This window comes from Sus scrofa, chromosome 12, assembly GCF_000003025.6.
Source record: "Sus scrofa isolate TJ Tabasco breed Duroc chromosome 12, Sscrofa11.1, whole genome shotgun sequence".
NCBI classification, from domain to species: domain Eukaryota; kingdom Metazoa; phylum Chordata; class Mammalia; order Artiodactyla; family Suidae; genus Sus; species Sus scrofa.
In genome coordinates, this window is record NC_010454.4 from 39,133,738 (window position 1) to 39,146,952 (window position 13,215).

General features: G+C 49.7%; 1 protein-coding gene across 5 annotated transcripts in view; it reads right to left on the bottom strand.

Moving 5' to 3' along the window:
• Positions 9,382-13,215, bottom strand: part of HNF1B (HNF1 homeobox B) — a 58,513-nt gene continuing 54,679 nt past the window's right edge. For 4 of the 5 annotated variants that reach the window (XM_021066206.1, XM_021066204.1, XM_021066207.1 and 1 more), the window contains one exon: positions 9,382-10,381. In XM_021066206.1, coding sequence (XP_020921865.1) covers positions 10,361-10,381 — 21 coding nt within the window. In that variant the 3' untranslated portion in view covers positions 9,382-10,360. 5 annotated transcript variants of the gene reach the window in all.

A 13,215-nucleotide genomic window follows, 5' to 3' on the forward strand; every position in this document is an offset into this window, starting at 1 on the left:
GCCCCCGCCCCAGCGTCTGGATCAAGTCAACAAGCAAAAGAGGTTTGTTGAGGAGCTCCTGTCATGGCTCAGTGGTTAACGAATCCGACGAGGAACCATGAGGTTGCGGGTTCGATCCCTGGCCTTGCTCAGTGGGTTAGGGATCCAGCGTTGCCATGAGCTGTGGTGTAGGTTGCAGATGAGGCCCGGATCTGGTGTTGCTGTGGCTCTGGCGTAGGCCAGCAGCTACAGCTCCGATTTCACCTCTAGCCTGGGAACCTCCATATGCAGGGGGAGTGGCCCTAGAAAAGGCAAAAAGGCAAAAAGGCGGAAAAAAAAAAAAAAAGGTCTGTTGAATGAATGAGCAAATGGCACCTACTCTGTGTTGTTCAACCGCACTTAGATGCTTTGTATGTTGAAAATGAACAGAGAATAGAGTCGAAGGAGTGAAGCTCTGGGTTAGGTCAGTTCAGGGAGCCAAAATCTCAGACTTCTGACCTTGGGAAGTCTGCAGTCTGGTCACATTTCTGTGGCTGGTAGAGACATCTGCAGATGGGGTAAAGAGATTAGACTTGCAGGAAGACAGAAGCAATGTTTTTTGTTTTTTTGTCTTTTTAGGGCTGCACCCGTGGCATGTGGAGGTTCCCAGGCTAGGGGTCCAATCAGAGCTGTAGCCACCGCCCTATACCACAGCCATAGCCACACCAGATCCGAGTCTTGTCTGCGACCTACACCACAGCCCATGGCAATGCTGGATCTTTAACCCACTGAGCGAGGCCAGGGATCGAACCTGCGTCCTCATGGATGCTAGTCAGATTCATTTCCACTAAGCCACAAACTCCCCCGAAGCAGTTTGTTTTTGTTGTTTGTTTTCCTTTTTCAGTGCCAGCTCAGAAGCCAGAATGGGTTCCAAGCTGGTCTAACTAACGCTAGTATAACACTGGCCATAAGGCACTACCCAGAACCTCCATTTTCATCCCTTTTCTTTCTTCTTATCCCCATTTATAAAAGTAATAACAATAACTTGCTTCTTCCTTTGAAGCTGGAGAGGCTCCAGGCAGAGGTGGAGAGAATGGAGGTGATGAGTGGCCCTTGGGGCCATTTTCCAGGCAGAAAACTAGTAAATTTCATGACATACATACACACATTCATTCACTCAAAAAAAATTCACCGAGTGCCTAATATGTATCAGGTACTAAATGCTGGGGACAAAACAGGGAATTAAACTCTAGGTCCCTGCTCTCTGAGAACTCACACTCTAGCTGAGGGCAGGCATCCCACGACGGTGAGAACGTGGCTGATGGTGTTCTCTCTCACGTGGTTGGGAAAAACTGGAGGCACCTGTCTACAACTATGACACACTTTCTCATATACCAGGCAAAGGGTTTCCTCCACCCTGCATCTCATGTAATCCCTACAACAATCCCATTTTCAGGTAAGGAAACAGGCTCAGAGAGGTTCAGTAGCCTTCCCAAGATCACACAGCTAGTGAGTGGTACAGCTGGGATTTGAACTTCGATTTGCCGGCCTCCCCCACATCCCGAGCTCCTTAGCACAACTCTGTATGGCAGCAGTAAATATTTACCAGGGGAACAAAAGAGTGGATGAATGGTTAACCATCACTACCTCGGCAGCCTGTTGTTTTGCTTCTATGATACAAACATGAGCGACATGTTTAAGTTTTCCATTTACTTATTGATTCAAGCTTTTCCAAAGTGTAGCTCCCACAGAAAGCAGAGTTCATAAAGATGAAGAAACCAGCGTCTTTCTCGTTACCATCCCTGTTTCCAGGGCAAGACAACCTATTTTTTTTTTCCTTTTCCGTATCCATAGCCTGCGGAAGTTCCCTGGTCAGGGATCGAACCCGAGCCACAGCAGTGACAACACCAGGTCCTTAACCTGCTGAGCCGCCAGGGAACTCCAAGCAACCTATTTTACAAAAATAACCATGAATTATAATTGAAAAAGTTGTGCAAATGAAACTATCACCTTCAGCTGTCTTTTCTGGGTTGATGGTAAAGTCTGTATTAGGCTGTATAATGACCCCCAAAGATATCAGGTCGGAATTCTTGGAAGCTGTCAACATGACCTTAAAAGAATCTTTGCAGTTGTGATTAAGGAAGATTATCCTAGGTAATCTGGGTGAGCTCTAAAAGCGATGACAAGGATTCTAAGGAGAAGGAAGAAGAGAGGGATTTGACACAGGAGGGAAGGCAATGTGACCAGGAATGCAGGGACTGATGTGGCCTCAAGGCAGGGAACTTGGAAACCACCAGATGCTAGAGGAAGCAAGAAACAGATTCTCCCCTTTAACCCTTCCAGAGGAGTGTGGCCCTGCTGACACCTGGCTTTGACCCAGTGATACCGATTTTAAACTCCTGGCCCCCAGAACTGTGAGGCCACATCTGCAGCACATGGAGGTTCCCAGGCTAGGGGCTGAATTGGAGCCACAGCTGCCAGCCTATGCCACAGCCATAGCAATGAGGGATCCGAGTCACGTCTGTGACCTGCACCACAGCTAATGGCAACGCCAGATCCTTAACCCACTGAGTGAGGCCAGGGATTGAACCTGCATTCTCATGGATACCTGTTGGGTTCGTAACCCACTGAGCCACAATGGGAACTCTTATTTCTGGTGTTTTGAGTCACCGAGCTCATGGTAGTTTGTTATAGTGGCCACAGGATGCTAATCCTGTGTCCTAGAGAAGGAGGCAGCAGGGGACTAAGTCTTCACCCACCAGTGTAGGTGATTCAGAAATACACTCAGGAATCTCTCTAGTCAGGACACCCCCAAAGCAATGCCACCTTGGGAAGCAAGGGGATGGAGCCCTCTGCAAAAATGGACCCGCCTCCTTCCCTGACCCCATCCCCTCTCTCCACTTCGTGTTTCTTTCCAGTACCTAGTAATCCATACCTAGCATATTATATATTTCTTTTTTTTTTTTTTTTTTTGTTGTTGTTGCTATTTCTTGGGCCGCTCCTGCGGCATATGGAGGTTCCCAGGCTAGGGGTGGAATTGGAGCTGTAGCCACCGGCCTACGCCAGAGCCACAGTAACGCGGGATCCGAGCCGCATCTGCAACCTACACCACAGCTCACGGCAACGCCGGATCATTAACCCACTGAGCAAGGGCAGGGACCGAACCCGCAACCTCATGGTTCCTAGTCGGATTCGTTAACCACTGCGCCACGACGGGAACTCCATATATTTCTTTATTTTGTTATCGTTGGCTCCCTCCCAGCTGAATGTAAGCTCCATGGGAAGAGTAGCATTTTTTTTTTTTGAAGGTATAAGAAAGTTCCCAAGCTGCGGATTGAAATCCACCCCACAGCTGCAACAATGCCAGATCCTTAACCCACTGCACCGGCCACGGATCAAACCTACATATCTGCAACGACCCGAGCCACTGTAGTTGGATTCTTAACCCACTGCGCCACAGTGAGAACTCCAAGAGTAACATTTTTTCAACTGCTTTTCCTCCCCGTACCTAGAAGCGTATGTAGCACATAGTAAGCACTCAATAAACACTTGTAGGATGAATCATCAAATGTCATGTTACTGCCACCAGGAGAGCTCTGACATCACGGCATGGATATGATGATGGCAGATACACAGCAGGACATGTTACCCAGACACTTCCTCAAGTGCCACATGAAGAAATATCTGAGACAGAGTCTTTGCTCAGGTAATGCTATTTTTCATTTTCTACAACATCAATTTCAATGTCTTCCTTTGCTCAGGCCCCACACCTCTTTGATACTTTTCCTTCTCATGTGCCACATCTAAACCACCAGGAAATCCTGGTGCCTTCCAATCCTTTACTTTTACAACAATAGCAATGGCCAGACAGCCTCTCTCACCTCCACTACCAGCCCTTGGTCTCAGGCTTAGATGATGCAGTGGCATCCAGATGGTCTCTTTGTTGTCACTCGTGGTTCTTCTCAGCAGCCAGAAGGATCCTTTTAAAGCATAAGCCAGATCTTGCCCCTGCTCTCTCAAAACTTTCTTTTTTTTTTTTTTCAGTCAGTCTGCAACCTACACCACAGCTCATGGCAACGCCAGATCCCTAACCCACTGAGCAAGGCCAGGGATCAAACCCGCAACCTCATGGTTCCTAGTCAGATTTGTTTCCGTTGGGCCACGATGGGAACTCCAAAACATTTTATTTTTTATTTTTATTTGTTTGTTTTAGGGCTGCACATGCGGTGTATAAAAGTTCCCAGGCTAGAGATCAAATCAGACGTCTAGCTGCCGCCCTACACCGCAGTCACAGCAATGCAGGATCCTAGCCACGTCCGTGACCTACACCACAGCTCACAGTAATGCTGGATCCTTAATCCACTGAGCAAGGCCAGGGATTGAACCTACATCCTCATGGATCCTACTTGCGTTCGTTAACTGCTGAGCCACAAAGGGAACTCCTCAAAACTTTCTGATGCCCTCCAGCTCCCTCAGAGTGAAAGTCCTTACAGTAGCTTATAGCCATCCTTAGGGTGGTGACGAAGCCCTTGACATTTGTCATCATCCCCCAGCACTCTGCTTATCACCCTGACCCCACATACACAGATTCACTGCCTGTCTCCTTAACCAAAGTGTAAAGTTCAGAAGGGCAAATATTTTAATCTGTTTGGTTGATTAATGTGTTCTCAGTGCCCAGAACAGTGGTGTCTGGCAAACAGTAGGTATCAGTAAATATTTCTTTTAAAAAATTAAAAAAAATTTTTTTGGTTATACCCAGGCATGCAGAAGTTCCTGGGTCAGGGATTGAACCCCAACAGTGACAATGCTGGATCATTAACTGCTAGGCCACCAGGGAACTCTGGTAAATATTTCTTGATTAAATAAATAGAAAATGTGACTTGGACCTAGATGACATTTCCAAAAGCAAAGGGATACACAGAAGGCCTTATAATGGCTCAGGAAATCAGGCATGCTTTCCTTATGGTGTAATTAAAAAAAAAACAAAAAACTTCTAAAAACCTAGCTTTGGAGTTCCCACCATGGTGCAGTAGGTTAAGAATCAGATTGCAGGAGTTCCCGTCGTGGCGCAGTGGTTAACGAATCCGACTAGGAACCATGAGGTTGCGGGTTTGGTCCCTGCCCTTGCTCAGTGGGTTAAGGATCCGGCGTTGCCGTGAGCTGTGGTGTAGGTTGCAGACGCGGCTCAGATCCCACGTTGCTGTGGCTCTGGCGTAGGCCAGTGGCTACAGCGCCGATTCAACCCCTAGCCTGGGAACCTCCATATGCTGCGGGAGCGGCCCAAGAAATAGCAACAACAACAACAACAACAACAAAAAATACAAAAAAAAAAAAAAAAGAATCAGATTGCAGCAGCTTGGGTCAACACCAAGGAGCAGATTCAATCCCTGGCCCTGGGACTTCCATATGCCATGGGTGCAGCCATAAAATTAAAGAAAGAAAGAAAGAAAGAAAGACAGCAAAAACCTAGCTTTACCTTTTTATCCCTTTCATAATTAATTGGGAATCATTTAATCTAACTGGCTTATTAAGGATGTCTGGATGTTCGGGTATAGGAGGGAAACCTGCTTTTGGGGACCGTGGTGAGAAAACTCGATGTGCAGAAATGGTGAAGACGTTTCTTCTCTGTGTGCCTGCTGATCGGGTGGCATAAACGTCCCCGTGCAGACTGCACGGAACCTGCTTTGATGATTCCTGCTTTTGATGTCGCCCCCTTCATGTTTGCTCTGCTCATTCTTCCTTAGAAAGTGTTTCCTCTGTATAAATGTACATACCATTTTGCATCCACCCAAGGGAAAAATGGTCATCCAGGCATGTGTGAAGCCCTGCACACCAAAAAGATTCACCTATAAAATACCGTCGTGTTATAAATCTTGGTTGACAATCTAATATTTGCCCAGCTGGAATGACCTCTGAGAGAGAGAGAAAGAGAAAGAGAGAGAGAAAGAGAGAGAGGGAGAGGGAGGGAGGGAGAGAGGGAGAGAGAGAGAGGGAGAGAAGAGACAGTGAAGGGTTTTATAGGCATTTGATTTAGCTGATTGCAACTTCTCGTGAATATTCAGCCTCTTTGATTTGATTGGACATGTTTTTGTTTTTTTTAGGGCTGCACCTGCAGCATATGGGAGTTCCCAGGCTAGGGGTCCAATCAGAGCTGTAGCTGCTGGCCTACACCACAGCCACAGCAACATAGGATCCGAGACACATCTGCGACCTACACCACAGCTCATGGCAATGCCTGATCTCTGACCCACCGAGTGAGGCCAGGGACTGAACCTGCATCCTCATGGATACTAGTCAGGCTCATTTCATTTCTTTCTTTTCTTTTCTTCCTTCCTTCCTTTTTTCTTTTACTTTTTGTCTTTTTAGGATCGCACCTGTGGCACATGGACGTTCCCAGGCTAGAGGTCGAAATGGAGTTGTAGCCACTGGCCTACGCAATGCTAGCTCCGAGCCGTGTCTGCAACCTACACCACAGCTCATGGCAACGCCAGATCCTTAACCCACTAAGTGAGGCCAGGGATTGAACCTGTGTGCTCATGGATGCTAGTCAGATTCGTTTCCCCTGAGCCATGATGGGAACTCCTGGGACATGTTTAAAGTATTAAAAAAATGTGGATATATCAAATGCTACTGTGTGGTCCATTACTGGAAACTTCTTATATCCCAGAACAGACTTTAGTGGCATTTATTTGAATTAATTCCTCATTTGAAGGGGACACCTCAGCCCTGATGTCCTTGGGGAAAGTCCACTCCTCCTTCTTCTTGACACACATCCTTCCTTCCTCCCCGTATTCCTCCTCCATGACCCCCCCCCCCCCCACTTTAGGAACAGGGAGCTGGCTTTCGTCCCAGCCTCCTGGTTCTCCATGGCACCTGCCACTCATCATCATCACCTTCTTCTTTCCCCAGGGAGACAGAGTCCCCAGTCAAGCCTTCTCTCTCTCCTGGGACCTCTCCTTCCTGACTCATCTTTGGTTGACTGCTTGTCTGGTCATCTACCACAGACATGAGCAAAATCATCTCCCCAGTTGTTGGCCCCAATTTTCTTTACCAAGCATCAGGTTTGCAACAAAGTTATCTGGAAACAGCAACCAAGTCCAGAAGACCCCAGGGGAAGGCCCGCTGGGAGGAGAGACTACTGACACACAACACCCACAACGTACCAGACCCACGTCTAAGCATTTAATCTGTGTGAACGCCTGCATTCCTAAACAACCCTATCCAGTAGCTGCTGTTATGATCAGCCAATTTTATGATGGAAGACAATGAGGACAGGGTCGAGTGGTGAGGTTGGAGATTCTCATCAAGCCATTCTGACTCCAAAAAGAATATCAAAGACCTGTCCCCACCGCAAGAGCTCAGGTTCCTTGACCATCTGCGCTGGATTCTAATCCATCTGAATCCAGCAGCTCACATCCCAGGTCTCTCTGCCTTTGTGGGAAATAATCCACTCTGCGGCATGGAAAATTCATTCCATTTGAAGGCAGGTTTTCATCACTGATTTCCTTCCTTATCCATGGGTGTTAAAATGAAGTCTGCTTTCCCCAGAGCTCACCCTAGAAAATGATGGCATGTCAGGGTGCAAACAGAAGCGCCAGCCTGTTAGCCTAGGCTCAGCCTGGAACCATTGGCCCATGAAGATGATGAAGGAAGGTATGGGGGTTTCAGCTGCAAACGAATCTTCAAAGTGGTGATTCCCACCTAAGTCCAGAGACAGTGGGTCTCCTCGCCCCTCTTAGAGCCAGTGGGAAGGGAAATTTGATGTTGAAGGGAGGTGCTAACTTTCCTGGGGGCTCTCAGTTGCCAGGGTCATCTCTGCATGTCTTGGTTCATGCAGGGTTTGGTTAAGAAATCCCTAGAGTTCCCGCCCTAACTGATCCCCTCACTGCCCCACCCCCATGACCTCTTGCATGATTAAAACCTTCTTTTTTTTTTTTTTTTTTGCTATTTCTTGGGCCGCTCCCGTGGCATATGGAGGTTCCCAGGCTAGGGGTCTAATCGGAGCTGTAGCCACTGGCCTACGCCAGAGCCACAGCAACGTGGGATCTGAGCCGCGTCTGCAACCTACACCACAGCTCATGGCAACGCCAGATCGTTAACCCACTGAGCAAGGGCAGGGACCAAACCCGCAACCTCATGGTTCCTAGTCGGATTCGTTAACCACTGCGCCACGACGGGAACTCCAGATTAAAACCTTCTGGGTTCTCACAATAACACAAGGACTAAAATCCATCCAGGGCGGATACTTGCTGTTCCATAAACAATATGAATCCAAACATAGGGCTCCGACGGGGGCTGGGGCTTGAGATACATATTCCCTTCTTCTTGAACTCACAGGTGCCAACGCATAGGACATCTCAACCAGTCACAGAGAATCTTGGCCTGTCCTGAAACATGGGGCGTGGGCTTGGCCCCAGCCCTTTTCAACCCAACCATGAATTTTCTCTTGACCACTTCAGCCCAAATTACATTGTCCAGGGGAGCCAGGAGCCAAGGGAGGTGGGCACTTCCAAACCTATCCATCCCCGCCCTGGGTGCTCAGTGACTCTCCCCAGCCTGCTGAATTTGCATTTTCCACTACCCTGGGATTTTGAGAAACCTGTCGCTTGGAGCCTGATTGGTAAAAGCCCTTACTTATGCGCAGCCTGGGAACTGCTCTGTTTAGAAGCCAGAAACCACATGCTGGTAGGTCTACACTGCACAGAAGGGGAGACGGCAAAGATGACAGGTCCCGTCTCCTTCTCCCTGGAGTACACACTGGGTTATTTGTGGCAAAATCCCTGCTGGCAGAGTGTTCAGGCCCTTGGCTTTTCATCTTTTGCTTCTCTTTTTTTGGGGGCCATAGCCAAAGCATATGGAAGTTCCCAGGCGAGGGTTCCAATTGGAGCTATAGCTGCCAGCCTACACCACAGCCACAGCAACAGCAGATCCCTAACCCACCGAGAGAGGCCAGGGATTGAACCCCAAACCTCATGGATACTAGTCGGGTTCATTACCACTGAGCTACAACAGGAACTCCCGGCTTTTCATCTTTTGGACTATTTGTCTTCATTAGCATCCCTACCAGAGGGGGACGCAGGCAGAAGGCAAGACCCACAAGGACCCATTCTCCTGACTAACAGCCTTACCAAAGGGAAGAGAGTGGAGCCACTGCTTAAAAGGAGGCTGAAAGTGTTACCCACGGGGTTGCTATTCTCTCTGCTTTTCAGCGGTTCCCATGACCAACAATGACCAAGAGTTGGCTCCATGTCTATTCCTGGGAGTCACAGAAAGACAGAGGTACTGGAGTCTCCCTGGGGGAGCGGACCCTTCTTACCTGAGCGGTAAAGCTGGTACAAGGACATTGGGACATGCAGCAGTGAGCCTGGGGGTTCCTGGAGCCACCGTGGCAGAGGAAGTCAGAGACAGAAATAGGAGACTCTGGGCAGTGATAAAATAAATTGTTTTAATGGGAGGTTTCCTGAAAGGGCAACTTTTTCTTGCACTATCAAACAGCCAGGGTCCCTGCCTTAGGGTTTCCTGGGATTGGGGGGTGGGGGCGGTGCTGGCTGATCCCCTAGCTCCACTGGAAGCTAGGGTGTTACTCTGACACTACGTGCAGCGCTTCCAGGGAACATGTCTCAACATCCAGAGGCATGCCTTAACATCAGGAGAGAGGAGTGAGCTGGCAGTCAGTCCAAAAATACACAGTCCCTGTGTGCGTCCAGGTCTGAGGAAGCGGGCAAGGGCTTCACTTCTGCCTTAGATATTTCTCCGGGGGGGTGGGAGGGGGGATGAGGAGGCAAATCACTTTGAAAATTCAACTCTGACCTTTACAAAGAAAACTGATAGACACTTTAGTATTATATACAGGGCAGAGGGGAGAGGAGGAAGTGGAGGGGAAATTGCACTTAATTACAGTAGTTTATAGTTTACACCCATTGGACAAATTTACTTCTTTAAAAGAAATCTCCAGATCAGCTGGGATGGGGGAGGGGGGGGAGGTGGCTGATATTTACAGTGTGTTTGGCTCAGTTCAATAGCACGTGTCCTCCTCTCCTCATTTCAGTAACAGATTCAAGTTTTCGCATCAGTTTGTTCGTCGAAGGAGCACAAGGTAGACACTACGGCTTTCTCTCTTCCTCTTCCGTGGTTTGTCGCCTCCCGCCTCGAGGACAGACCAGACGGGAGCGCGTGACATCGTGGGAGAGGCATCGTGACAATACTGCATAGAAGGGAAGCTGGGCTTCGGCCGCACCTCTCAGAGTGGATTGTCCGAGGTGCCGGCAGGATGTCAGGTGAACAGGGACCTCTCACAGGTGCTTGGCAGGTCACTGCGCTTTTCTGCAACAGCTGCCTGGAGGGTGATGGTGCGGAAAATAGGGTCCTTGTTGCTGTGCACCAAGTAAGTGACATGTGGGCATCACCAGGCTTGGAGAGGACACTGCAGAGAGAGAGGAGAGACAGCTCAGCTGAGTGCATTTGGTGAGGACCTGGGCCATCCGTCTGGCTTTTCCAGGAGGGAGCTCAGCCCCAAATCAGCAAAGAACTGGCGGCCTGGGGACCCAGTGCCTGCTCAGTCCTGCAGGGATGGTCCTGAAAAAAACGCCCACTTTGGGAAAGCCTAGGAGCCGGTTCCCCTGGCCACTTCAGAAGAAAGGAGTGAATTGTCTTGGACCTTGAAATAGTCATAACTCGCCGATCTTTATCCTGAAGTTGGGCTCCTCTTTCTGCAAGAGTGGTTGTTACAAACTGCTCAGGGTGGTGGCAAGAGCAGCTGGATGGGGAGCTCTTCCTTCTCACAGAAGCAAAGGTCTCTTCCTAAGACCTCTAGGAGCAGCGGTCCCCTAGGCCCCTTCCCAAACTGGAACAGACCCACGAGTAGCCGAGCTCCTGTTACAACGTGGATTCTAATCCAGTGGGCCTGGGGTGGGCCTGAGAACCTGCATTGCTAATCAGCTCCCAGGTCGGGCGAAGGCTACTGATCAATTTTAAGCAAGAAGGCCACACAGAGCTCATGAGAACATCCGCACGTACGCGGAGATGTTCCATCAGGGAGGAAGCGTGGGGAATTGCCAAAGGCTGTCTATAGTGTCTGTTACCATCAGGACGAGAAACTCGGAGGCCCAGGATCCAGGGCTGAAGGTCCTGATGTCAGACTTCCGGGGGAGCTGGGGAGCCAGCACGGAAGAGCCGCTGAGAGGAGCTGGTCCGCCATCCGGGGCAGCCTCTGCTGCCAGGGCCTTGGGCCTCATTCATCACGTTCATGGAACATTGTCCCCTCGCCTTGGCCTTCCCGGGAGTCCCCTTTTCTGTCCTGTCTCCTTTTTCCCTTTCCCCTTCATTGTCATCTCAGGGGAAGGTTCTGTCCTTTGACTGAGTGGCTTATTGTTTTCAAGACCCCCCTCACACACGCATGTGTGCGCACGCCCATTATTGAAGGCCTCTTAGCCCACGGGTATCTCATTGATCAGTGCCCCCAGCCAGAGCCCATATGAGGCTGCCATGACGTCCATTTTACAGATTAGGAAAACCAAGATCTAAGAGAGTCTGTGAATTGTCTAAGGTTTCCGAACTTGGAGAGGGTGGGGCCAGAGAGTCCAGCCAGTTCTGGGAGATCACCCAGCCCACAGTCTTTCTATCACGCAGAGGTCAGGGGCCTTCTGCCAGTTCTGTTCTTGGCCAAGCGCCTTTCTCTGTGCCTCAGCGTCTCCATTTACAAAGTGGGGGTGGCTGAGGGATCAGACAGGCCTCACGGTACTTGGCATAACTGTCCTCGTTAACACGGGGCTGCTCCCTGGCCAGGGCTCTTCAGAGGGGACCGCGCCCTGCGTCCCTTAAGGAGACGGGCTTCTGGCCCTTCTGCATTCTTGAGGCCCTGCTCTGGGTCCTCTGATACCCTTTGCCTCCTCTTCCTCCCTCCACCCGCCCACCCCCCACTCTTTATGTCCCACTATCAGCCTTTTTCCAATTTTCAGATTTCAGGTGGAGGAGAGAGAAAACGGCTTGTGACCTTGCAGGTTTCAATAGAAGAGCAAACACCCAGAGCAGATAAGGAGACGCCAGCGAGATTCTATGACCTGTCATTAGGGATGGGCTTCCCAGCTATCAAATGTTTGCTCACATAATAAAATGGTGGCAGAGCCCTAAATGTTGTCAAAGGAACTAGAGTTATTTGCCCCCTTCAGAGCCTAAACACAAACATCTGATAAGGGGTGCCCTGTGCTCCCTCAGATCGGAGGCCCAGCACGCCCAGCCCTGCGGGGGCCTTGCCCCAGGATCTCCGAGGGACTCTGGAGCCCTCGTCTGGAGGGTGTGGTGGCTGGGGCCCTCACCCTGAGATATGATACCTAGGGGAAGAGCTAACATTTATTGGGGTCCTACTGTGTGCCATGCAGCACCGTGCTAAGTAAGGGCTTGACACGCATCGTTGCATCAACTTCCTACGCCAAGACTTTGAGGCGGGTAATTGTCATTCATTTCACACATTGCATTTTTGAGGGTTTTAAACAATACATAAAAAAAATGCATACCATAACATTTGAGGTGGAGAGGAATACTCTAGAAAAATAAGCATGGTAAGGAGTTCCCATTGTGGCACAGTGGTTAACGAATCTGACTAGGAACCATGAGGTTGCGGGTTCGATCCCTGGCCTTGCTCAGCGGGTTAAGGATCCGGCATTGCCACGAGCTGTGGTGTAGGTTCCAGATGCGGCTCAGATCTGGTGTTGCTGTGGCTCTGGCGTAGGCCAGTGGCTACAGCTCTGATTCATCCCCTAGCCTGGGAACCTCCATATGCTGCAGAAGTGGCCCTAGAAAAGGCAAAAAGACAAAAAAAAAAAAGGCATGGTAAGAGGTTCAGGTGACTGGAGGGTTAGGGAGAGGGGTCAGGAGGCGATTCCCCCCTTGAGGTAGTGCCGTTTATAGTTGAATGAAATGAGCAGGAAGCATCTAAAGATGCACCGTAAAGAATATTCTACTCAGAAGTCCTGCAGGGGCATCAGTTCAGCTCTGGTTGGTTTGGCTGAAACCGAATGACAGGAGGAGGAGAGGCCATGGTCTGACCACACAGGGTCTTAGACATCCCAGCTTCAGTTTGGCTAGAATGGGAAGCTAGCAGAGGGTTTTGATGGGAGTGACCTGATGGGTTCCCTTTTGAGAGATTGCTCTGGATACTGCGTGGTGAACAGACCACAGCTACCCTCGTGGGGGCAGCAGTGGGAAGTTAGGGACCCCTGCAGGAGTGAGAGACTGATGGGGTAGTATGAAGCGGTCAGG